The 14,451-nt window shown below is 36.9% G+C and overlaps 1 protein-coding gene across 1 annotated transcript in view; it reads right to left on the bottom strand.

Moving 5' to 3' along the window:
* Positions 1–533: 533 nt before the first annotated feature.
* Positions 534–14,451, bottom strand: part of Smu1 (SMU1 DNA replication regulator and spliceosomal factor) — a 29,275-nt gene continuing 15,357 nt past the window's right edge. Inside the window, exons 7-12 of the mRNA XM_004838393.3 lie at positions 10,577–10,693; positions 9,731–9,858; positions 8,957–9,083; positions 6,557–6,724; positions 2,191–2,343; positions 534–1,228 (exon numbers count right to left, since the gene is read on the bottom strand). Coding sequence (XP_004838450.1) covers positions 1,130–1,228; positions 2,191–2,343; positions 6,557–6,724; positions 8,957–9,083; positions 9,731–9,858; positions 10,577–10,693 — 792 coding nt within the window. The 3' untranslated portion in view covers positions 534–1,129. The remainder of the gene's footprint in view (positions 1,229–2,190; positions 2,344–6,556; positions 6,725–8,956; positions 9,084–9,730; positions 9,859–10,576; positions 10,694–14,451) is intronic.

The raw sequence follows: 14,451 nt of genomic DNA, 5'->3' as shown, positions 1-14,451 counted from the left end.
AAGTATTTTGGAAAACTGTTGGCTGGGAATATAGCTCAGTGGGAGAGTACTTGTCTGAATGTTCAAGAGGGCCTAGGTTTAGCTGGGATCACAGACATGTGGCACCACACCCAGCAACTTTAAAAATGTTTTTCTTTAGCTAACTGGTAAATATGCACATTATAAGAGACTTTTCTAAAAATGTCAGGTCCTCTTCTAGTTTTGCTTCAGAACAGCAACACATTTTCAATGACAAACACACCTCCACATACAAGAGATTCCAAAACTCAATTCTCATAGCTGACATACAACTAGCTCCATCCAGAAGATGCAGACAATAATCATGTGAGAAGGTGTAGCCCACAGTGAGTGGTTGCAAGGGCAGTGAAATGAGATCCTTTACATTACCTCGCTGGTTTCACTAACATCAGTCTGTCCTATCCCAGGAAATGACTTCCTGCTGGACTTAAGATTCAGGGATGATGATGATTTCTCTCCATTCTCTCTGCATTTGTTTCTAAATATAGTAACTAAATGAGCACTTATTTGCAATCTCCAGAAAGGTGTAAAGTTTATTAACATCTTGAAAAATGGGTGGGCGGGGACATAGCTACTGAATTCTGGGCACTTATTTACAAGTTTTATGACAGGCAAATTTTAACCATTTCAAATAATCAAAAGGAATTTAAAAAAAAAATACCAGTACTTCACTCTCCAGGAAAGAATGATGAAAACATTTAAGTGACTGGTCCTGTTGGAAGCAGACAGACTATGGGCTGGGGCTATAGCTCAAAGGGCATTTGCCTAATGTGTGTGAGGCCCTGGGTGCTATTCCTGGCACTGGCAAAGCAAAAGAAAACAAATACATTTAAAAAGTTGGGTTTTTTTTTTGGTACCAGAGATCGAACTCTGGTCCTTGCGCTTGTGAGGCAAGTGGCAGAACCACTGAGCTAAATCCCTGGCCCAAAGAATTATTTTAAGAAAGGTAACTGCTAAACATGAAGTTTCACAAAATTATTCTTATGGCTAATCAGACAATATTTTTGCTTAGAAAAGCTGGCCTTAAAAAAAAAACAGCAACATACATATGAGTATGTCTTCATTTAAGTACATGCTTTCAGCTTTTTCTTTTTCTAAAAGAAAAGTTGAATTAGGGTTTCCAGAGCTTTAAGAGTCCATCTTCACTGTAGGTAGCAATGAGGTTCTGATGAGGATGATGTGCAATACCAATCACATCCTTTTCGTGAACCTGGAAGAGGTAAAGCACAATTAGGATGCTCTGGTTTGTAACAGATGACTCTGAAGAGGTTTCCAGAACTGAATGGGAGCAAAGAAGAGATCTTGAGAGACCACATATTCCAACAGCACAGCTAAAAGAGGGTGGCCATCCAACTCACATCACAATGGGACATAGAAGTTTTATTGCATTAAGCCACTTTGGGGACTGTTAGAGCAGCTGGTATTAATTACTCCTTGCACTGACTTTAATATCATAAAACAAAGTTTTAAAAATATCTTAATCTGAAAGGATAATGTGCACTCAAAAGGATACAGAAAGCCAGGGATAGTGGAGCACGCCTGTAAGCCCACCACTCTGGGAGGCTCAGGCAGTTGAATCAAACCCAGCCTGGACAATTTAGTGACAGTGAGATACTGTCTTACAATAAAAAAAATTCTTTTAAAAGAGACTGGGGATGTAACTCAGTGTGAAGGCCCTGGGTTCAATCCCCAATACCAGGAAAATAAGATGGAGGAAAGTACCTGTATTTATTACTAATCCGATGAGAAAGAGATGACCAATCTGGCTGGCTAGACCAGAGAGAGAGAGAGAAAGAGAGAGAGAGGGAGGGAGGGAGGGAGGGAGAGTGTGTGTGTATCAGTATATATATGTATATATCAGTATATTTATCTGTGTGTGTGTGTGTGTATATATATATATATATATATATACTTCCTTCTCTACTTTCTGTACACTCATTCTATCCACCTGAACTTTGGGAGGGTTGCTGAAGAATGACTTTTCCTGATAATGGAAGCAGTTTCATATAATTTACCCATAGTTTTGCTCTGTGATAAAAAGCTTCCATTACATTTTTTTTTTATACTGAGGCTCACACTGATAGCAGTCTGTTTGGAAAAGGTGTGTACTTCAGAGTATAGAAAGACACAAGCATTGCCATAATTTCTTTAGATGACCTTGGTATTACTTACTGTCAAAGTTCTCTCCAGCTTGCCAGTGACTGTGCTGAAACAGTAGAGCACAAAGTCCTCTCCCACGCAGTAGATCCATTCACCACGAGGAGACAGGGCACAGCACACAAAGTCACCACCTTCTCTTTTACCAGAGCTAAAGCTTCTGACAATCTACAGCACACCACAGTCCAAGACAAGAACAGAGCATCACGATTAGCAGCAGCACAACCATGGGCAGCATTTTAAAAACTGACATTTTTACATTGTATATTGTGTGCTAAATCATCTTGCCTCAGAAATCTTCAGTGAATAGAATAAGCTACCTAAAGCAAGGAGACAGAAAATTTGAATTTATACATCCAACTTACCAATCCTGCTCTTTAGTGTACTGACTATATTACCCAGAAAGAAATTCATTACCAAATATACAATTTTCAGAATTGCAAATTCTCAATTCTAGTTTTCAATGCTTTCTAGACTTATGTTCCCAAGTTTCCCCCTTTTTTTTTTTGGTACCGGAGATCGAACTCGGGACCTTGCGCTTCAAGGCAGGTGCTGGAACCACTGAGCTAAATCCCTGGCCCAAGTTTCCTCTTTTTTGTGGTACCGGGGATCGAACTAGGGTCCCTGCGCTTGCGCAGCAGGCAGCAAAACCACTGAGCAAAATCCCCAGGCCCCCCAAGTTTCCTCTTTTTAATGAAGGTGATGGTAATTCTTTCGCAAGATGGAACTATCTCTTAAGACTGTTTGCTCTATTTCTGTAACATTAGAATCATCACAAATCAATTCAAAAAAGAAAGCAATCTCAAAAGATCAAATGGTTATATATTGTATGATTCTATTTATATACCATCCTCAAAATGACAAGATTATAATAATGGAAAGTAATTAGTGACTGCCAGGAATTAGGATTTAAAATGACATAATACATTAGCATCCTCTCAAAAGAAAAGGGTATAAATCTAACAAAATCTTCACAAGACTTATATGAGGAAAACTACATGACTCTGATGAAATGCATCAAAGAACTACATAGAGAGCTATCCCATTGACAGGCTCTGCATGTTTGTGGATAGGAAGACTAAAAATAGTCAAGGTGTCTTCCCAACTTCATCTACTGAGTCAGTGCAATCCCAATCAAAATCCCAGCAGGTTATTTTGCGGACACTGATAAAATGATTCTTAAATTTATATGGAGAGACAAAAGACTCAGAATAGCAAATTCAATATTGAAGGAAGAGGACAGAGCTGGAGGACTAACATTACCCAACTTCAAGACTTACTATAAAGCTATAGTAATCAAGACAGTTTGGTACTACAATGTAACAGATCAATGGCATAAGGAGACCAGAAAGAGATTTATATAAATATAGCTAACTGATCTTTCACAAAGAAACAAAAGTAATATAAGGGAGTGAAAAAAGGCTTTTCAAAAACAATTAGACATCACAGGAAAAACTATGACTCCAGGGCCGCAGACTTAGCTCAGTGATTCCACCGCCTGCCTCACAAGCACAAGGTCCCGAGTTTGATCCCAGGTACCAAAAAAAAAAAAAAACTATGACTCTATAGACATAGACCTCACACTTTTCACAAAAACTAACTCAAAATGAATTACATACATAAATGTTAAAACTATAAAACTCATAGAAGATAGGAGAAAATCTAGATAATCATAAGTCTGGTGATGACGTTTTTAGATACAATACCAAAAGCACAATCCATGAAGAAAAGAATTGATAAGCTGGACTTGATTAAAATTTAAAAACTTCTGCTCTGTGAAATTCACTGTAAGGAGAATGAAAAGGCACTGACTGAAAGAAAGTATCTGCAAAAATCGTATTTTGTAAAGGACTATTATCCAAAATATATACAGAACTCTGAAAACTCAACAGTAAAAAAACAAACCACCCAATTTAAAAGTAAGTCAAAGACCTTAACACTATCTCACCAAAGGGAACAGCATATGAAAAGATGTCCCACATGATATCATATGTCATTAGGGAAATACAAATTAAAACAATGAATGAGATACCGCCTATTATAATGGCCAAAATACCAAACACTGGCAAGACCCAGGACAGGCAAGGATGTGGGGGCAATAAGAACTCTCATTTGTTGCTCATGGGAACACAAAATGATAGACACTTTTGGAAGGCAATCTTGCCACTTTCTTACAAAACTAAATATACTTAACCATATATCCCAACAACTGCACTACTTGGTATTATTTACCCCAAAGAGCTGAAAACATGTTCACACAAAAACCTGCAAATGGATGTTTATAGCAGCTTTATTTGTAATTGCTAAAATTTAGAAGCAACCAAGATTTTTTCAGTAGGTGAATAAACTGGTACATCTGGACAAGGAATATTAGTTATTATAAAAAGAAATGAGTCGAGGATTTAGCTCAGTGGTTCCACTGCCTGCCTCGCAAGCACAAGGACCCAAGTTCAATTCCAGGTACCAAAAAAAAAAAAAAGAAATGAGCTAGCCAGGCAAGGTGGCCCAGGCCTGTAATCTCAGCTATTCAGGAGGCTGTGGCACAAGGATTCCAAGTTCAAGGCCAGCCTAGGTAATTTAGCAAGACCCTGTCTCAAAATAAAGGGCTAGGGAAGGCCCTGGGTTCAATTCCTAGTGGGAAAGGGAAAGGGAAAAAAGGAAAGGAGGGAGGAAAGGGGTGGGGGGAGATGGGGGTGACTTTTTAAGCCATGAACAAAAGAGGAAACAAATGCATATTATTTTTAAAAGTCAATCTGAAAAGGTTGCATACTATATGACTTCAACTATATTACTTTCTAGAAGGGGCAAAAATATAGAAACAATAAAAAGATCGTGATTTTCAGAAATCAGAGGTAAGGGGAGGATTAATAGCACTAAAACAGGATTTTAGCAGAGGATTTTTTTGGGTACTGAAACTACTCTGTGGTATTATAATGGTAGACACAGTCTCCATCATACATTTGTCCAAAAGCACACAGAATGTACATCAAAATTGAGGCTTACTGTAAACTATGGCAGTAAAGGTATGTAAGGTATGCCAACAGTGGGTTAGTCAATTTTAACAAATATACAACTCTGGTAGAGAATCATGATAACAGGGAAGCCTCTGGATGTGTGGGATTAGGCAGTATGTGGAAAATCTCTGTATCTTGCTCAATTTTGCTATGAACCTAAACTACTATGAAAAACCAAATTATTTTTTCATGAAAAAATTGTAATAATGGAAAAGATTATGAGTAGGTGGGATTATAAAGACACAGCATGAGAAAATCCCTTTGGAAATGATGAGACAGTTCTGCATTATTACTGTAGTTATTACATGAATTTATACATGTGATAAAACATTATAAAACTATTATATTCCTGCCTTTAAAAAAACATACAAATCCATGTAAACACTGGTGAGATTCAAATAAGGTTTGTAATTGAGTTAACAGTATTGTACTAATGTCAATTTCCTAGTTTTGTTAATGATATTACTGTTATTTAAGATGTTACCATAAGAAGCTGGTAAAAGGGTAGGCACATAGGACCTCTCTGTACTATTCTTGCAACTTCAATGTGACTATAAAATTATTTTCTCAAACAAAAGAAAATTTTAAAATAAATTTTTCTTCAAAATAAAATCTTTAAAAAGTCGAGCCGAGAACTGTACGTGTGCTCAGCAGATGCACTGGGTATCTATGGCTACTATGCACTGACTTGACAGATACTGCAGACCAGCCTTCTCAGCTATAGGTTTGGAACTACTACTGCTTCAGGCACAGGACTCAAATAATGAAGACAGAATATATCACACCAGCCCTGAGTCTTCTCCATGCTCAGCAAGATCCCCAAGTGCCAAGACCAACATTTCAATAGCACTGTGCCACACACTCAGAACGTGGGACCTCAACCTTGATGTTTCTATGTTCCCAGTTCTACCTCATAGTCTCACAGAAAAATGAGATCCCTTGGAAACTTCCAGGGATCTTGATTACAAATACAGACCATGAGGACACTGTTGCCTTTCTCTCATTAGTGTTCCACTTTAACTCATGTGGTAGCTAGGAGATGTCCCAAATTGGTAATCCATACCACCCTGTATCTCCTTAACAGAGACAAAGACTGTTATCTTAAAATCGAAAGTGAAGTTCTACAAAACGCTTGAAAGTAGATCAGGGCCTCATTTATCCAAAGGATGAAATACAGCATAATATACAAATATCCTGGGGCAAGGAAATAACTTCAAAACACCAAAAAGATGTTTTATAGAGGCATAGTTTAAGCAAGTGTCTGAAAAGTAAATATATCTTAGGCTGTTTACAGAGTACTGAAGCATTACATGGTTACAGGGAGGGCTAGACCAGCTTCTGTGCAAAGGTACTTGTTGAGCACTCACCTGCCCCTGCATGTTCATGATGACCACTGTGTTCGATCTGTTGCACACCACAAAGTGCTCTGGGTTTTTAGGAAGCAAAATCACACTGTTGACAGTAATGTCAGTCCCTGCAGTGCTGCCCAGGGATTTAAAGGTATTTGAACATTCTGTGGTCTTCATATTCCAGATCTGCCACAAACAAAATTAAACCATAAACATTTTTTGAGTATAAGAATTTCTAAAGTTTTATGGCTTAAAAAAATATACAAATTTAGGTTACTGTAAAAGAAAAACTGACTCAAAACAAAAAGTACAATCAAATAACCAGGATTGCCAAGTATATGGTAAGCACTTTTACTTTATTCTACTGGAATAAATGACAGTCACACAGGGCATGGTGGCACACACCATGGTAGCTGTAATCCCAGCTACCTGAGAGGCTGAAGCAGGAGGATTACAAGTTCAAGGCCAGCCTGGCCAATTTAGTGAAACCCTGTCTCAAAATAAAATAATGGCTGGGAATACAACTCAACAGAAGAGCACTTGCCTAGTATATGTGAGGACCTGGTTCAATCCCTAGCACTGCAGGAAAAAAAAAAACAGTCACACTAAATAATAAAACCTCTTTTTTTTGGTACTGGGAATTGAACTCAGGACCTTGCATTTGCCAGGCAGGCATGGCATCACTGAGCTAAATCCCAGGCCCAATAAAAACCTTTTAAAATCTATGATCTTTTCTTGTAAATCTTCTCTAGTTAACCGACTACCTATCTTTATCTTTGAAATGAAGTTATGTGTCAGCACTACTACTGTCATAAACAACCAGAAGGGTACCCTTGTCTGGACATAAAAACCAAAAGGGAGGGCCGGAGATTTAGCTCAGTGGTTTCAATGCCCGCTGTGCAAGCACAAGCACCCAAGTTCAATCCCCGGTACCAAAAAAAAACAAAAAACAAAAAACAAAGGGGAACTTCTTAGGTTCAGGCCTTATCCTCAAATTTTGATTTGGGAGGTCTGGAGTGAGACACAGACATGGGCATTTTTTTTGAAGTTCCCCAAATGATTCTAATATACAATATGTGCTGAGAACTGAACAGAGTCAACAGCACCCACATAAGGATCTATGAAGTGGAAGCCACTCAGCCACTTGTATGAATTCTCCCAGTTTTTACATTGTCCTTCTGGGCTCTGATGAACTGAAGGGTTTAAATTAGCCCAGAAATCTGAGTTATGCTTAGAGAAGAGATGGATCAAACACTACTCATCTAATGAGGCATAAAAACTTCTGAGGCACACTCTGTCTCACACAGAGCTTGGCACAACACAGATGTTTAATAAATATCCATAAGCAGAAGGAAATAGTTGCCCTATTAGTTTCCCCAGTGTAGAAGCCATCACCTGCCCTAATCTTCTCTCTGCAAAATGAAACATCTCTGAAAAATGAACATTTCAGGGATCAAGAGTTCTAAGGTATTTTCTGTGCAAAAGGTAATGAGATGCTTTATCCCACTTACTGCAAAACTAAGGGGAAAGAACACAAAGAGGCCTACACAACCCACCTCCCAATGGAATTTATAATGTGTGAGACCCACATGTGTACACAGAGAGCAAACCCCTTTATTAAAGTAGTAAGAGCTCTATGTGTTTTCCCACTCACCCCAAGGGAGAGTACATTCCTTGCTTTCATGTTTCTGGCTCATTCTCCAACCAAGAACAATTTCAGAGGGTACTCTGACTTTTATGTCAGTGTCTAAATCATCTACCACAAATCATCACTTATATAAGACAATTTAAAAGTAGCAGGTCCAGAATGTTAATGTTAGAGATCAAAGATCTCTAGCAATATTCTACCTGGGTTTTCCCTATCTTTTCCAGGAAATGAGCTCCTCTCTTTAAATAATTAAATCCTTTAAGATACTGACGATCCATTACTTTCAGTTGAGAGCTGAGAGCAAGTAAGCAATCAAGAAAGGGCTTAAGTTGTACTCTGTAACTCCCCTATTCCTCTCTAAATGTTCCTACGAAGGCCCTAAATTTGGGGGCCAGGGTGGGGTAAGGCCATGAAACAAAAAAATATATTTGGCCACTGAGCCTTTTGTGGAGTTGACTGTTAGTAGGCCATATTTATGGTAAGGTATGATTTAACCACTGTATTTGTCAACAGGGGATCATGTACGTTTGGGACTGTGCACATTTTCTCTTTTTCTACACATCATGAACTTTGTTTGGATTATATAGGTTTAACATTTGGGGTCCTCAAGTCAACAGAGATTACCCACAGAATATTAATCTTGTCTCAGATACACCTCATTAGCAAAAGGGTTTATTCCATCATAATCATCACCATCATCACTACTGCAGTCTCCTCAAAGGACAAAGACAAAACAAACATCACAAATGAACCACCAGAAAATACTTGACCTTTACAGTGCCATCAGAGGATGCACTAATAATATAATGTCCATCTTGTGTAAATGTTGCTTCATTAACAAAGGAGGAATGACCACGAAATTCCTTCAGGGTTTTCCCAGATTTTAAACCATGAATTCTATCACAAATAAAAGCAAATGAACAATTAATAGTCAAAATTTTATGGTTGAGGCCAAGTGTTAAATGTATTTAGGGTAAATCTTAGAAGCTCAAATGATGTGCTCGCTTCAGCAGCACATATACTAAAATTAGAAGCTCAAATGATAACATTAAATGAAGAAAAAAGGCTATGCAATTTTATATGAGATATAATTTTAACTAGGTCAAATAATAAAACAAAACCAAAAAAACTGCACAGAAAGAGTTTGCAGAAAACTGTCACCGATACAAGCTTCTCAGTGTTGGACCTCTAAAACACTGGTAAACAAGAGATTTAGAATCAGTGGGTCTCAGCTGGGTCCCAGGAATCTTACTTGTATAGGCCTGGGTCCTTTAAAGTGATTATGATACAGGTGGTGCCACAGACCATACTTTGGGAAACATGAATCACTGCTTGCTCCCTTTTGAACCTCTCTTCTGGGGAAAGACTCAAATAGACCAAAGAATAGTACTGTTTGCTGTACTTTGGGGACATAAGGTTTCATTTATCCTCTCTCTCCATAAAACCTCATCCTAGTGAAGACATAAACAATTACTAGTGCCTCCTCCCTCTGGGGCCTCATTATATCAAACCCAAGTGAGGGTAGCTGTGCAAGTCTTACTTACCTAATTGTCTGGTCAAAGGAAGCACTAAGGATCTGACTGCTGTCCTTAGAAAAGCTCAGACAGGTGACACCTTTACTGTGTGCCCTTTCAAATCTCCTTAAACACTGTCCACTCTGAATTTTCCAGACCTTTATTTTAAAAATTGATTAAAAAAAACCTTGTAAATACAGTGTTCCACTACAGTCCACAGAGCCAAGTAAGATGCAATGCTCACTGATGTACCAAAACAGCATTAAAAATGCATGCTAATAGCTGAATATGATATGTTTAGTTCACATAGTACAATGATAACTGAATCCTCTGAAACTGAAAACTCTTTCCTTGTAAATTATTAAAACAAAAATTTAGACACTAAGTTCATTTAGCAGAGACCATTTCGGTATTTTATCTAGCCCCGGATGTATTACCAGCACTTAAATACAAACCACATCTAATTGGCTACACACTTTCCCTTAAAAAAAAAAATCAGGGTCGGGGATTTAGCTCAGTGGTTTCGCCGCCTGCTGCGCAAGCGCCAGGACCTGAGTTCTATCCCTGGTACCCAAAAAAAAAAAAAAAAAAATCACAGTACAATACATCATACATAGTGAGCCAGTGGTAGAACAGAAGCCATGAGCAGTTCTGAAGTTCCAGATTTATCACTCACCAACTGCTGTGACCTTAAGCATGTCAATGAACTATTACAGTCAGTTATTATCAGGATTAAATACAGAAAAACAAAGTGAATAGCAAAAAGTTGATGCTTAATAAATAATAGCTATTATTATGCTGAATATGATGTATAAGACACTGCCCATTGTAGACTTAAAATGTCTACATACAAGGGCTCATGTCATTAATCCATACCTTGATTTTTCCATCTTGGGCACCAGTTGCTAACATTTCTGTATCTCTGCTGAAACACATGCAGAGAACAGCATCATCCATCATCATGAAGTTATCCTGGGCCTGGTACTTAAGATCCTAAAGAAAATGACAGCAGTTACCAAAATAACAACAGTCAAGGCTCAGGTGGCCCCAGGTCTCTAGAAACTCACTAAATGCAGGATCATGTAATATCCCTACTCTAAACCTCCAAAGTAGTGCTGTGTGCACATGTTCTTAATGAATAATTGATACTGCTACAAATAAATAATTTTAAACACTGCAAACTAATATTGTTCAACAATGACAACATAAGCTAAGCTGCGTTTGGTGGCACATTCCTGTAATTGCAAGACTCTGGAAGGCTGAGGCAAAAGGATCTCAAATTTAAGCCCTGCGTGAGCAATCTAGTAACTTAGCAAGATCCTGTCTCAAAATTAAATTAAATTAATAAGGGGTGGAAATGCACCTCAGTGCAAAGTCCCTGGGTTCAATCCCCAGTACCTCCATAAACAAACAGACCAGGGCCAGAGATTTAGCTCAGTGGTGCCGCCACCTGCCTCTCAAATGCAAGGTCCCAAGTTTGATCCCAGGTACCATACATAAATAAATAAATAAACAAATAAACAAACAGATCAAGGTAATGCCCTAGCTCTTTTACTTACTGATCTTTTCAAGGCAAAGTTTCTCTACAGTTTCATACTTTCCATCTTTAATAAACCTGAATTCACTTATTTTTGGAAATGATATTAAAAAAGTAAAGTAATATTTTTCTTCAAAGTGTCAGTTATGTTTCTTAAAATCATTAACTATTTACTTGCAATACTTCTTTGATCACCCATTACTGTTCAAATGAAAGTATCCATTATTTTTTCCTAGTTATAAAGTAACACTGCTTCATGGTTCAAAAAAGGAAACTACACAGAAATACATTAAGTAGAAAGTAAAAATCATTTATAAATCATTCCATATTCCTTAGTGGAATTTAGTACTCTAAGATAAAGGTTATATTTTAAATCAATTGATGAAAGTCAATAGCTATTTTGAAAAAGAACTAAGCTGAATCTATAACAACTTTATCCTCTTAAACCTCATATAGATCAAAAACTATGTAAAAAAATTCAGTTTAAAAAACATGCTTTTACATTAAATGCTTATTTGAAATCAAATGATTTTGTACATAAAGTTCTATAATATAAACAGCTGTATCCGGAAAAAAATACTAAATGTAAGACAAAACATAAAAGTTATAGAAGAAACTGTAAAAGGAAAAAGGAATAAATTTGATACAAAAAGAATTTTAAGTCTGTAAAATAAAACCATAAGCAAAACCAAAGCCAAAATTGAAAAATATTTGCTATATATACTTTGATTTCCTCAAAATATACAGTGTTTCTACAAATAAACAGTCCAGTAGAAAAACAGGTAAAGGATATTAAGAGATTTCACAGATTAGGAAATATGGATGGATTTTTACATACAAAAAGTTCTTCAACATGAAAGATACAATTAATACTACAATCAGGTTAGACTGGAAACAATCTTAAAGTGACAGGTTAAACAGATCATAGTTCAATTCCTGCAATGAAATGTAATACAACAATTATCTCCAAGATATACTATAAAAGTACCACCTGTGTTTAAAAAATTGGAAAGGGCCAGAGATTTAGCTCAGTGGTGCCGCCACCTGCCTTGCAAGCACAAGGTCCTGAGTTCGATCCCACGTACCAAAAAAAAACAAAATTGGAAAGGTTATACAATCAGTATCTGCTTGCATACATACAGAATATTACAGGAAAATTACATAAACTTGTAACCCTGGCTGGTCCACAGAAGGGAACTAACTAGCTAAAGGACATGGGTGGGAGTAAAACTCTACTTGAATAATTTATTTTTAAATGTTTTTTGAATCTATCCATAGAATAGATTTCTTTTTTTTTTAATAAGTGAAGTTCTTTTATCAAAGATAAGGATGGATAACCATGAGAAACCTAAATCAACAAAGAATATATCAGGCAATTACTTGATCTTGGCATAAATCTATTTTCTAAATCTTAATTTCTATTTATTATTTCTTAAAGGCCTCTAATCTTTTTTTTTTTGGTACCAGGGATCAAACTCGGGTCCTTGCGCTTGCACAGCAGGCAGTGAAACCACTGAGCTAAATCCCCAGCCCCAAAGGCCTCTAATCTTAAAAAATCAAAAAGGATCAACAACTAGATAAAGCAGGCATATGCATACCATGAAACAAACACGCACACGACTGAATGGAAACACTTTACATGAATTTTTCAGGATCAGAAATAAGTTAAAGATATTGTCAGTCTCCACTGTACTGTCACATGAAACCAAAATTCATGTGGGGTGTTACAAGGCCAGAAAGACAAACAAGTGATATAAGCACTGAAGTGGAAGAGTTTAAGCTATTACATTTCAGAACCATGACAAGAACACCTATCCTGCCAGAAAAGTTCAACTGGAAAAAATTATAGTGTTTCTCAGTTTTACTACTCACTAAAACTATGCCAGCACAATAAAGCTAAGTGACTCCCAATCACAGCACATATTATATAGAAATAGCTCTCAAAAAAAAAAGAAATACCTCTCAAATCTTTCTCTCAAGATCTTTACATACTCAATAACTACGGAGAAACCAAAAGATCTCTTGTTTAAATTTGTGTATGAAAAAATTTTTAACTTACTAGAAGTTAAAATAGAAAAAATGTTTTTTTTTAAATGTTTTGTTATTAATAGAATCAAAAGTGCAACAACATACCTATGACGTGAATATGATGAATTTTTAGGGAAACAATTATTTCATTTTAAAAATACATTTAATTAGAAGTTTGAAGTTCTATTATTTTTTGAAAACACTTCTAATGTCAACCTTGAAAAGAGATAATCGATGTTCCAATCTCTCAATCTATGCCAGTATTTTGTTTTACAAAGGAAAATCTTCCTCACATATCATTGCAAAGAAAGGATTATATAAGCACCTAGAAATATTCATACCCTACCAAGCACTTATATATCCATCTCTATAAAATATTACCAATATCTTCTTTAAAAATCAGTAACAAGGCCGGGGATTTAGCTCAGTGGTTCTGCTGCCTGCCTTGCAAGCAAAAGGTCCCAAGTTCAAGACCCGGTACCAAAGAAAAGGAAAAATCAGTAACATATTCAAAAAATACTTCTCATAAATAAAATCTGATAGTCAGGCATTTTGGCACATGGGAGGCTGAGGCAGGGAGATCACCACAAGCTCAAGGCCAGCCTGAGCTACAGAGCAAGTTCAAGTCCACCTGAACTGTAGAGTGAGATCCTGTCTCAAAAAACCAAAAGAAAACAATTAGGTATTGGGCCGGGGATTTAGCTCAGTGGTTTCACCACCTGCTGCGCAGGCCCAAGGACCCGAGTTCAATCCCCGGTACCAAAAAAAAAGAAAACAATTAGGGAACATGATCTGCATATGTAGAGAATAAGGCACAGACTTAGATTTGATGATGTGATATGCCAATAAATACTTCAAAGTATATCCTTAATACTACTATATTTATAATACCAGTGAATCAACAAGAAATGTCACAAAATTATTCTAGAATCCCTTTTAAAAAACAAAGGATGAGACATTATTTTTCAAATCTCAAATATAAAGAGGAGAACGATCCATTTCCATATTTTGGGACACATTATAAAGTTACAATTATTTAAGTCTGAACATCAGACAACATGTAGACACAGTAAATTTATTTTGTTTTTTTGGTACTGGTGATCGAACTCAGGACCTTGCCCTTGCAAGGCAGGTGCAGTGCCACTGAGCTAAATCCCCGGCCCTAGACACAGTAAATTTATAAGAA

The sequence above is a fragment of the Heterocephalus glaber genome, unplaced genomic scaffold (genome assembly GCF_053883595.1).
Source record: "Heterocephalus glaber isolate CG9 unplaced genomic scaffold, H.glaber_assembly_v1.0 deba00001481, whole genome shotgun sequence".
Taxonomy (NCBI): Eukaryota; Metazoa; Chordata; class Mammalia; order Rodentia; family Bathyergidae; genus Heterocephalus; species Heterocephalus glaber.
This window is presented reverse-complemented; position numbering and strand designations above follow the sequence as displayed.